This window comes from Poecilia formosa, unplaced genomic scaffold (genome assembly GCF_000485575.1).
Source record: "Poecilia formosa unplaced genomic scaffold, Poecilia_formosa-5.1.2 Scaffold750, whole genome shotgun sequence".
NCBI lineage: Eukaryota > Metazoa > Chordata > Actinopteri > Cyprinodontiformes > Poeciliidae > Poecilia > Poecilia formosa.
In genome coordinates, this window is record NW_006800689.1 from 20,608 (window position 1) to 33,515 (window position 12,908).

General features: G+C 38.6%; 2 protein-coding genes and 1 long non-coding RNA gene across 4 annotated transcripts in view; 1 reads left to right on the top strand and 2 right to left on the bottom strand.

Moving 5' to 3' along the window:
• Positions 1-12,908, bottom strand: part of LOC103131372 (high affinity immunoglobulin gamma Fc receptor I-like) — a 77,625-nt gene that overhangs the window by 2,739 nt on the left and 61,978 nt on the right. The gene's annotated exons all lie outside the window — the stretch shown is intronic.
• LOC107834754 (uncharacterized) lies at positions 1,356-2,462 on the top strand. Its single transcript, XR_001660570.1, has 4 exons — positions 1,356-1,406; positions 1,480-1,662; positions 1,820-1,897; positions 2,172-2,462. It is a non-coding gene; the product is annotated as an uncharacterized LOC107834754 (long non-coding RNA).
• On the bottom strand, positions 3,070-3,939 carry LOC107834753 (butyrophilin-like protein 8). The gene is made up of 3 exons (XM_016666606.1): positions 3,804-3,939; positions 3,370-3,723; positions 3,070-3,261 (listed from the first exon to the last, which is right to left on the bottom strand). The coding sequence occupies exons 1-3, from the start codon at positions 3,922-3,924 to the stop codon at positions 3,107-3,109; spliced, it is 630 nt and encodes a 209-aa protein (XP_016522092.1). The 5' UTR covers positions 3,925-3,939; the 3' UTR covers positions 3,070-3,106.

Here is a 12,908-nt window from a genome sequence, read left to right on the forward strand (position 1 = left end):
CAGCAGGCCTGACATGCTGCCACCTGGTGACCGGAACCTGGTACTACAACCACAATGTTTGAATAAGTGATTATTAATCCCAGCTAATATTTCAGGTAACTTTGAGAATATTTCATAGCTGCTGCTTGATCCTAAACTCACCTGATCAGGTTTAACACGAGAACATTTAAAGTGTTGCAAACATTTAAACTTAAATTCAGCTGATATTCTGGACGATTGATTCAACATTTTTAATGTAACTTCACTGCTGTTTGGTTGGGTCACATCACTGGTTCTGGAGATGAACCAATGATGGACTTTGTCCTGGTGGAATCAGCCACCAGGGGGAGACAAAACCTCCACCAACAGAAACAGTTTGTCTCAGAAGCTCTGCTTCGTTTCTCACAGCAGAAGAGAAATTCTCTAAAACTTGTTTAATATTTACATCATTGTGTCACTGATGTCCAGCTACAATCAGCTTCCTGCTACTTTCAACAAGTTCAAAATGCTTTTGTACATCATCAGGTGATTATCTACAGTTCTCTGTTTTTCATGCATTTTCAGTTGTTTCTTGGAGACTAAAATATATTAAACAGGTTTCAGTTGAAATATGTTGACCTGCGGGACATTTAAGTATAATTTCATTGTTTAAACTTAAATGCTTTCTATACATTTGTATTAAATGTTTATCAAAATCCATCCTGAACTGATAAACGTCTCCCAGGTGAATCCTGAGTTTCTCTGATGCAGGTAAATGTGTGAACCATTAGATAAACCAGTTTCTGAAATAGACTGAAGGCTCATCATATACCTGATTAACTAGCAGGTTTATAGTCTATATAACCAGAGAACAACATGATGTTACATTTCTGATGATGAAGGACGAAGGTTTGGACGAGTCAACAGCCAGAGAGAGGAAGAGGAGTGAGAATGAGGAGGAAGAGTCAGGAGAGTTAGAGGACATGATGCCGTTTCCATCAGTCCATCAGCAGGAAGCTGGTGGACTTCATCTCATCCTGCTCTTCATTCCTCATGTTGCTGCTGTTCTTTATGCTCTGCTTCCTGTATCATGACATCATCTGTTAACAAATCAGTAAAATCATAAATGTGAATCTTGTCCAGTTTCTGACTTTTGATCTCTACAATTTACAACAGTAGTTATCAAACCTGTACATCAGATTTTTCCTCCAGAGTCTCTGTTTAATGTCTGATCTGAATTCAATGAAACAAGAATTTATCACTCTGAGGAAACAACATGTTCACTGATACGGATGTTTAACTTTGACAGATGAAGGATTTAGAGAAAGAAACTGGATTCTGCAGGTTATTCATGCTGTTTTGATGCATGGATTGATTTAAAAATGCACCAACTGTTNGCAGCATCAGCGGTCAGGGAGAGTCTCCATCCAGCAGGATCTCTGTGGAAGGTCAGCAGCTTCTCTGTTTGCTTCAACCTTCATCAGGAGACAAGAAATAAATTATTACTTTGATTCATTTCAGGGAGAATCACCTCCACTCCTCCTCCATCATCCACTCCACTGACCATCACCTCCATCTCTCCTCCTCCTGGTTCATCTTTTCCCACCTCCACAGTCGTTGCTCCCATTTTTATCTTTCTGGTTTTGCTCTCATTAATTCTTCTGGTTCTTCTGGTGAGACGATGTTTCTGCAGGAAACCTGAAGGTGAATATAGTGAATCTAGTTTTTTTCATTCATTTTTAACAGACATGCATTTTAACCTTTTCGTTTTGCATGTTTTGTTGTTTCACTACCTGCAGACTGATTTAATGACAGTCACTCTGATGAGCTCTGCTGGTTGTTCTGTTTATTTCAGCTGAAGAAGGAAAAGATGGAGGAAAGGAAATGAGAGAACTGAAAACCTTCATTAACCAGCTGCAGCCAATCAGGAGCAGCAGAGGTAATTCCTCACATCCTGTAAAAGTTAAAACTTTTTATTTTAAATCAAACACAGAATGTTTCTCGTTTTCTGCTGGACAGGAAAGATTTTTATCTGTTTATCTTCTGATTCATAACAGATCATTTCACTTTTTACTGAGACATTATTATTCTCTATGGATAAAGAAGCTTATAGATGTATTTCCATGCTGTACGCTGGTCCAGGAAGGTGATGACACACTTCGTGCAGCTCAGAGAGGATCAGAGCTGCACTAACCTGACTGTTTGTCCAGCAGGAACCTCTACATGTGTCCTCTACTCAGCGCTGAGGACAGACGTCCTCCAGGGACAGATCGTCTGCAGAGCCACAGCGGCTCCAGTCTGAGGGAACCTGGTCCAGATTTCCTCTTCCAGCTCCAGAAAACACAGCAGAAAGTTCTGGAGCTGCTTTCCAAACCTTTAACATCTGGTCCACAGTTTCTTTTCAAGCATGTTAAGATAAATGTGTGTTTTGCTTTCCTTGTTCTTGTGCAGGATTTTATGCTACAATCATGTTTGGAATAAATAAACAGCATGAAACCCTCTGACCCGGTTCTGGTTCTGGCTCTCACCCTCCCAGACTTTCTCTGACAGGAGGTCAAAGGTCACAACATCTTACTGCAGGGTTTAGAAACAACCGATGAGTTTCTGCTGCCACTCATCACGTGACTCCATCAGCAGGCCTGACATGCTGCCACCTGGTGACCGGAACCTGGTACTACAACCACAATGTTTGAATAAGTGATTATTAATCCCAGCTAATATTTCCGGTAACTTTGAGAATATTTGAGAAACTGGATTCTGCAGGTAATTCATGTGTTTTGATGCATGGATTGATTTAAAAATGCACCAACTGTTTTGCAAATATCAGAAATGATTTGAGAAAAACTGTAACCTCTGGATGAACAAAGATTCATGCAGGGAGCAAAAATTAATCAGAAGACAAGAAACCTGGAAAAAAATTTATTTATACAAAGATTTTTTTATAAATAATCTACAAATATATACAGAAATGTATATATTATGAAAACAAAGTTCACAGTGAAGACTAGCAGAGCTTCAGCATGTGGCGCCCCCTAGTGGCAGAGCAGAACCAGCTGCTGAGATCCAGAACTTTTCCTCATGTCCGAGTTTTAAAGATGGAAACGGAGGGAAGAGCAGCAACATGGTCTGATGATGTCACAGCGGTTAGCTACACCTGAAGAGGTTCTACAGCTTCATCACGACGAAGAGGAGGAGGAGAGGGAGTCTTCATCTTCTTCCAGATACTCATCTTACAGATACACACAGTCAGAGCAACGACCAGAACGACCACCGCTACAGCTACCAGTCCAATGTGTCCTCGACCTGCAGAACAGAACCAGGAGTTAGTCTGATCCCACTGAAGATCATCATCATCTGATCTGAGATCCAGAACCAGGAGCTGCTGGTTCTGATCCAGAGACAAACTCTCACCTGGATCAACCCTCAGGTGGATGAAGGTGCTTTCTAAAGCAGCTCTCTTCCTGCGTGTGTTGCTCTTTATTTCAGTCATGACTCGACACTCATACACTCCACTGTCCTTCTCTGTCACACTGTCTAAAGTCAGATTAATTTCTCCATCAGTGCTGATAAAGCTTTGGAGTTTGGTTCGGTTCTTGTACTGTGGATGTTGCTGCTCTTCATCAATCTGCTCATCCCTGTAGAGCAGCACATATCGTGGGTCCAGGTCGTCTCTGGTCAGCCTCACAGCTGTAACAATGCCGTTCCCACCAGCTCTACATGTCAGAGTGACGTTCTGTCCAGGTTCTGCTGTGATGTTTACAGGATCTGCAGGAGAGGAGCGAACAGAGCAGAGCGGTTAGAGAGAATCAGCTCCATCTTCACTGGTTTCATTGGCCTGAACTGACCTGCTGCTTCACAGCCTGACAGGACGATGCAGAGAGCCAGGAGCAAACAGAGACGGGTTGCCATGTCTGCGACGCAGGACACCGTTGGACAGACGGAGGACAGTTTGGAGACCAAGTACATGGAAGCTGCAAGGACAGGCAGACATGGATTAACCAGTCCAGGTCATTAATATCTGTAAATATGTGTTGATGAATGTTATAGGAATCAGAACTTCAACAGAACCTTCACTTGGTTCCACCAGGAAACTATGAAATGTTTTAATCAATGTCACATTTAAAACAAAAAACTTGGATATTGTTGCTTGTGGAAAAGTTTTAAATCTGCAAGTGAAGCAACTTAACATAAACATTTAAAATGATTGAAAAAAACTGAATTTCTGTTTTTAAAAACTGAAATATCCTGACATTTACAACAGATTACAGAAATTGAAAAGGTTCAAGTGGTAAAATGAATATGTGGATGAAGTCCAGTCAGAACTGGACCTGGATCAGAACATTTCCTGGTCCAAACCCAACGCAGCCATGATGCAGATTCTCACGTCTCAGGTGTGAATTTATCATGCAGCGAATATTTGAGGTGTTTTATAATAACTTTATTCATAAAGTCAAGTTTATTTTTATTGTTTGTGTGATTTTCTTCTCTGACTCTCAGGTTTTACTGAACATATTTTCTGCCCTTTCATAAAGTTGTTACAATCCACTGCAGACATGGTTAATACCGTCATCTGCTCAGGTGTGGCCTGAGGTGGCCAACCAGCTGCCTGACAGAAATCTCCGGAGTGAAGGACCCAGCCTGCGGTGAGCTGGAAGCTGCTGATTGGTTGAGAGAAGGACGAGAGTCAGAGAGGAAAGTTTGGGTGGAAACTGGTTTCACTAGGAAGATGGAGGCTCAGGATTTAATGAACCCAAAGATTTATGGGTTCTTGAGAAACGAGAACAGAGTTGAACTGAGGAAACCTGGATTTTAGGACATTTAATTACTTTAATGGACTTTTTCTGGGGTTTTTTAAAGAACATTTTATTCAGCATATTATTGTGTTTTTACTTCCTGACGTTCGTTTGGACCCGGGAGTTCTGACCCAGAAAAGGAGAACCCGTTTGAACCTCTGGTATTTCTGTCTCAAATGTTTAATTTATAATCTGGAAACTTGTGGTTTTATTCTGATGTTACATATAAATTTCCTGTTTTATGTCGGAATATTTCGGTAATAAATCTTATCCAGTGAAAAATTGACAACTGTCTTTTTTGGACTTATATATGTAACATTTCCAATATCTAGGAAGTAAAGTTGATTAAGTTGATTAAAAAGAGAAAAAGTAAAAGCAGGGCTCTGTCCAGAGACTCCCAGGTTTCTGGATGAGCTCCAATCATCTGGGATTGAACGGATCGATTCTCCTTCAGGCTTGAAAAGCAACTCGGACTCTGTTTAAAATCAAATTTCAGACCGTCATGTACAATACTTTGGCCGAATTTGGGAAAAAAATTAAATCTACTTCTGTTTTTAAAGTCATAAACGATGACCTGCAATTTACGGAAGAGGATTAGGGCCACAAAAAAAAAAAAAAAAAAAAAAAAAAAAAAATATATATATATGAATTCTGACTTTAAAGTCATAATTATATTTTTTCCCGGTGGCCCTAATCTTCTTCCGTATTAGATGATCGATTGTCAGATTAAAAAAAAACAACCTTGAATCGTGTATCAAACATTCTTCAGCCCAGTTTGCACTAAAAATGTTTGATGTATTTTATTATAGCTGAGTAGAAAACTATAATTTACATAAACGCCTAAAAACATTTTGTCCTCAAAAAGGTTTAAACTCTCCAACAAATCAGGATCTCCGCTTCATATTTCCTGTTTTTCATTTTAAACGTTCAGTTTCTAAATTTTATTATTTAGCTTGAAAATAGTTGGAGTTAAAATAATGTTAAAATATTTACAGGAGAACAGCCTGTTCTTTTTTCATCCTCCCCTCCTGTGTGTGTGTGTGTGTGTGTGTGTGGGCGTGTTTAGTACTCACCCAGAGCATCAGCAGCTGCAAATCTAAACAGCTCGTTAGAAATCCGCCATTTCTTGACAGGATTTCGGAGTTTGAAACCGCGTTTGGATTTTCCAGGTTTCAACCTGATTCAGTGTGAACAGTGAATTAAACCTGATCTGAATCCTCAGATATACACAAATAGAAACTGATTTAATTTGATAACATGAATAACTGACAAACTGAACATTTTGTTGATTTATTCACCAACGTCGAGATTTTAAATCCTATTTTTTTGTCTGATAAAATGTTTGAAGATCTGAAATATTAAAAGCAAAATGGTGCAAATTATTTCTTCAGTAAAATTGGTTGTGGGTGATTTTATAAGGTTCATGAGACAGTTCAAGGTAAAACAGCATTAAAAACACATTTGGTGCTTAACTGTTAAATATTTTATAACTAGACGTTTGGATTGAAAATGTGAGATTCTGAAAGAACCAAAGGCGTAAATCCCACCTCATTACTGGGGAAACATAAACAGGGACATTTAAGAGCATTTTGGGGGGGTTGGCAAAGTTACAGTCAAATATCATAATGTGGTTTACATTGTTTGTGTTGAAGCTGCAGGACCAAAATGACAAGTAAGTAAAAGTGTTTTTCTCAGTAAACCTGCATAGAGTCAAACTAGGATTCAAATGTTCAGATAGAAGTTTGGATCAGAGTCGCAGATCTAATGGCTCTGACTAAAACCTGTCATGATGTGGTGGAGGAAAAACCCAAAACCAAACACAGAAAACTCAAACCCCAGCAGGGACTGAAACTGGAGGTGGGGCTGCATGGCTTCATCTTGCAGCCAGAACAGAACCGCCTTTACTGTCTGCAGTTCTGCCTCTCTGAAAAAGCTGAGGGAGAAGAGGGATCCACCCAGCTGCATCGTCATACGAGTGGCGGCGTTGAGCTGCTTGAACAGTGAGTACGGTTTGGAAATTCCTTCGTCGTATTTCTTCATCTCCCTCAACAGGTAACGCCGGTCTGCTGGGTCCATGATGTTAGGAACTGGTTTCCTCTCTGGTCAGGTCCTTCTGTCATGATACGGTGGAGGTGAGCCAAACACAGCAGGACCAGGAAGAATGAAGAGAAATGATGATTTTAATGAAAAATCCACAAAAACAAAATCTAAACAGGAACAGAGGAATAAAGGTCCTGAACAGACTGACAGAGAACAATGACTCATGACAAGGACCCGATAAGAGACAAAGACAACAGATGGACTTAAAAACATGGAGGGTAACGAGACGAGACCATCAGGAGCAGACAGGAGACTCACAGGGATCAGGATCACAATACACAGAAAAAACCAAAAATAAACACAGAAAACTCAAATCCTGACAAAATAAGTTTTAATAAGTAACCCCACTTAATAAAACTCCTCATAAATGTTGATTTATTGAAGTGGCTCTCAATACAAGTCATGTTATTTAAATTATAACTTAAGTTTCTTTAAATTTTATTTTTTATTTTTGTTTTTTCATGTCCTGGATGTCTGAGAACCTATAAATATGTAGGAGTTGAATATTTGAGAACTTTAACTTAAAGCTCAGCGCCAGTTTTCTAGAAAATTTCAGATTTTATTTTGTGGTTTTAACGGCTCTACGTTGAAGATGGTAAGAAATAAAGACAGTTTATGTTTTACTACCAGCTGCAGTCGCCCCTCTGCTTCCAGCTATCAGCTAATGCTAACGCTCAGCTGCTCCAGGTTCAAACTCCTCTTATTACTCCTCTAGAGTTAGAGAGATAAATAAAACTGAAATATTGTCTGCCTTCGACAGAAAAAGGAGCTCAGTCTATGAAAACAATGTAGCAGCTTAGCTAGCCTTGATTTCCAAAGCATAAAGTTTATCAGGATTCAAAGTAATGAAATAAACTGCGGTTTGATTTTTGTTCATGTGTTTCTTCAGTTCTAGACTCTGTCAATATTGGGGGTCCGGCCCCCCCTCGGCCCCCCAGGATTTACACCTCTGGAAAGACGTGTCAGCACAGATTNCTGGGACTACCTTCATCTTGACACCGACCTCACTGGGACTACCTTCATCTTGACACCGACCTCGCTGTGGTTGCCTTCACCGTTTCTGCCTGGCGGTTCTAATGCATCTGGGTAAAGAAAAACATAAGAAAAGTTTTTCACAGATGGCTGTGAAATCTGGAGTCTCTCCCGTGTCTCTTATTACATAGATTCTCAGGAACAAACTTAAATTCAGTAATTAGTTCAGGGAAAGGTTATTTTCACAAACCCAGTTTTGCTCCTCTGCACTCAGCAGCCCAAAAGATTGAGTCCTGCCTTAAACCAACAATAACACATAAAATCAACAGAACGAAATGAGGTACAATTCCTTTTTCTAACTTATGAAACATAATATTCAATCCTAAATATACAAGTTAACACAATCATTTTCCAAAACCCCATTTATCATAAATCCTGAGCAATTTTCTAATACTAAACAAAACATTTTCATTCAAACAATTTTCATTTGATTCTGATATTGTCACAGATAGTACAATTTTCAAATACATTCATCATTTACTAGATTAGTAATTCTACAAATAGATAATACAGTTTTCATTAAAAATATGCTATCAGTACTTAGAAAATGTCTTAGAAATTAAATGTTAGTGGTTTTAACATTCTGTGTTGTATTCAGTTTTACACCATCCCAGATGTTGGTCCTGGAAGACTTTTGATCTTCGTGAACCAAACAGACTTCTCTCCTCCAGGCTCCAGTGATGCTGCCCTCCTGGAGATGCTCATTTTATGGCCTCCTGTCCTCTGATAACAACAGGAGCCTCACTGAGAGTTTTTCCTTCTTGTACTTTGAATACTTACCCATCAATAGTTTAGTTTAAATCATTAACACAAACCTGTTCTAGACTAACCAGCACCCCTCCCGACCCCACTGAGGGACAAGGGTGAAAGAAAATGGATGGATGGATGGATGGATGTTCTAGACTAAGAAATGTGTCCAAAATGAGAATGTTCAACATACCTTTTACACATGCCGTAAGATTAACTGTATTAAACACTAAAAACAATCATTTTTCCTCAACAGCACACACATAGCAGTTCACCTCGTTCTCCTTGTGAGCAGTCCTGTTCATCAGAAATGTAACAGTTGGTTATCTAGGGATTTAACCATTTATGGTAGAGTACTATGAGGCAAAGCAGAAGGAATATCAAGGCCGTCATATCTTTTCGCATCACTAGATAAATCGCTCTGTTCTGATCTGGATGAAATTCTCTTTATAAAAATAAAGCCCATAAAATAAAACAATCTGTTCTCTCAAACTCTTCAGCTGAAGGAGGTTTGAATGGTTTGACTTTTACTGTCTTTAATCAAATGTTAAAAATTAACTGGATTAAAGATTTCTAAAAAATAAAAATTCCATGTTTAATATTTTCCCATATCATCAGTTCAGTAAACTGGGGGTCTAAGTTTTTTATTGCGTTGTCGTTTCTCATTTGGAAAACTTCCAGTCAAATTAGCTAAATTTCATCAGCAGGTTCTGCCATGTTGGAGTTTTCTATATAAACACAACTACGCTCCTCATCACTGCATCTTATGGAACAATGCTTATATAATACATAAAAACAAATCATTATTTCTTTGTAAGTGAGTTGACCATAATATTAATGTGATAAATCAGTTACTTGACAGCGATGGTGAGTGGTTCACTTATGAGCACTTTATGAACAACAATAACATAGAGATATCTCAAAAAGAATTTGAAATGGTCATTAAGTCTGTTCCTCATAGTTTACACTCTTTAGCACAAACATAATATAATGAATAAGAAATTTACAGACGGGTTTATCAGAAGTCACTTTCTCCACTCCCATAAGTAAACACAGATGAGATTATTTGAGCAAAAAAAATGTGGAGTGCAATCTTTTAATTGGCTCATAAATATATAATTACTAATAGGATGAAATAATTTTTATTTAAGATTTTACATAGATGTTATCCAGTTAAAAATAACATTTGTCGCTTCTCTCCAGATGTCAGCAATAACTGCTGTTTTTGTCAGTGTGAAGGAGAAAGTATTGAACATTTATTTGTCGACTTTTGTCATGCTCTAATATTTTGTTCGCACTTGAAGAAACTCCTTACAGAAATGTACAAATTTTACTCATCTTTAACAGTTTGACTTTTTCTTTAGATTAAATTTATATAGTGAATCTTATTATAATCCTAGCAAAATATAGTGTCCACAAGATGAATTGGAGTGAAAAAAAATCCCCTCTGTTTTATAAAGAAACTGACTTAAAATGTAAATTGCTTCTGTTGAAAAATGTAAATGTAATAATAAGAAACTGGTAAAAACTTTAACTATTCTTCAACAATTTGATGTCATAAGCAGATCCGTCTGTTACACTTTTTACTTTTCTTTCTGCTGTTATATCTTCATATGTATTTGAATGTATGAAAGCAGTATAACTGAAAAAGTACACATTGTTTTATTTTACCAATGTATATATATTTATTAAACTTTTGTTTTTTTACCTAATTCATTCTGCTTTAAAGATTTCAAGACTTTAACATCAACACTGTCAATGTATGTAGTTATTCCTTTGCTTTATGTTTTCATAATGTAATTAATATTTGTCATTGAATTAATGATACCATGTATGTTCATGTTATTTGTTTAAAATAAAGTAAAAATAAAAAAGTAAATCATCACCAGACAAAGTTGCTTAAATGCTCTAACTCTGGAATAACGCCAACTCTTTAGGGGAGCTAACACTCTTATCGTTGAATTAGACTAAACAAGTGTTGAATTAACTCTGATTTTTAACATGCAACACCAACACTGGAAATCTAACACTTTGGATTTTGCTGTGTAATGCACATTACTCAGTATTAATCATCATTTCATCATCTTTGATTCTCTGATATATTTGTATTTTGTGTTTGTATATTCATGAATATGTGCTGACTAAATAATAAAAAAATATGAATGGCTGTGTGCTTTGTAAAATACTCATCATACATTATATCAGAATATTATATTCCCATTCTTCTTTTCCTCACTAAGAATATTTGCATATTGTGAAATAATTATTTGGTGTAAATTGCTGCATTAAGGTAAAACTCACAATTCCAGAGGAATAAAGCTAAAAACAATGTTTAGACAACTTGTCTAAATCAGATATATGAACTTTAATTTGTGAGTTCAAACAAAATCAGTTTTCTTGTTCACTTAAATTACAATCCCTTCTGGGAGTCTACTTGTGTGTTTCTCCTCAGTGTACTTTCTCTCTGAGCTTGAGCTCATCTGGCTACGAGAGTCAACATGAGTCTCATGCGCTCACCTCGCTGTGCTTGGTGTCAACCTCACCGCAGACCTCGCCCAGTAGGCGTATGTTCACAGGAACCTCGCCAAGGAGAAGTCTCCCTGTGTGTATCGCCTGAGAGTCAGACTTACTGTGTATCACCGCAGAGCAACCGTGCGCACCGACCTCGCTGGGACTACCTTCATCTGGACACCGACCTCGCTGGGACTACCTTCATCTGGACACCGATCTCGCTGGGACTACCTTCATCTGGACACCGANGCTGTTATTTATTGAAGACAGTATGAAGACAGGTCTGCAGACAGTTGGAGTGAAGTGAAGCGATTTGAGTCTAAAATAAAAGTTACATTTATTGATGCGTCTGCTCAGTCAGGTTTCCTGCTGAGGCCTCATCAGCCTCTCATGTCTTTTGCTGGAAGAGCTTCAGATATGAGCTTATATGGAGGCTCATGACTGCCTCCTAGTGGACACATGCTGTCAGTCCTCCTGTTCTGAAGAACAGACTGATAGAAGGGCCAGTTCTGTTCTGGGACGCCGGCCGGGTCCAGAGGAGGTGGTGAGTGAAACGCCATCCCTGTTGGACAACATCTCCACCCCAGGGACCCTGAAATACATTTATATTTTTAAACATTTCCATGGAGGTTTTACTTTGTTTAGTCTGTAGTTTCTCATTCATGCTGCTCTTATTTTGCACGTTCTGCCATAATAATGTAAATTCCCCACCTGTGGGACTAATGAAGGAATATATTTTCTGATCTTGATGTGTGTCAAATATTGATTTGTCGTGTTATGACACAATTTGACAGAAAATGTAATCAGCTATAAATAGACTTTACCTGCAGAGTGAAACAAGTCCTCTCCCACTTCCAGCCTCGATGCTGTTGGCATGTCAGCTTCTACCGCGGCTTCTTTGCTTTGCTTGTTTCTATATTAGTGACAAATCTCTGATTTTATTATCAGCATCTCAGAATCCTTGTTAAGTTCTCACCAAAAAGTTGGTTCTCTGTCTCTTCTGCACTTTTCAAAGCCAAGATGTTCCTGATGAATCTGCTGCAGAATGTCCAGTTTAAATACATAAAGATTCACAATCCTGCTTTGTTCACCTGGTTCTATATAAACTAGTTCTACACCACCTGGTTCTACACCACCTGGTTCTACACCACCTGGTTCTACATCACCTGGTTCTACGCCACCTGGTTCTATATAAACTAGTTCTACACCACCTGGTTCTACACCACCTGGTTCTACATAAACTAGTTCTACGCCACCTGGTTCTATATAAACTAGTTCTACACCACCTGGTTCTACACCACCTGGTTCTACATAAACTAGTTCTACACCACCCGGTTCTACACCACCTGGTTCTACATCACCTGGTTCTACATCACCTGGTTCTACACCACCTGGTTCTACATAAACTAGTTCTACACCACCTGGTTCTACACCACCTGGTTCTACACCACCTGGTTCTACATAAACTAGTTCTACATAAACTAGTTCTACACCACCTGGATCTACACCACCTGGTTCTACATAAACTAGTTCTACATAAACTAGTTCTACACCACCTGGATCTACACCACCTGGATCTACATAAACTAGTTCTACACCACCTGGATCTATATAAACTAGTTCTACACCACCTGGTTCTACACCACCTGGTTCTATATAAACTAGTTCTACACCACCTGGTTCTACACCACCTGGCTCTACACCACCTGGTTCTACACCACCTGGTTCTACACCACCTGGTTCTACATAAACTAGTTCTACACCACC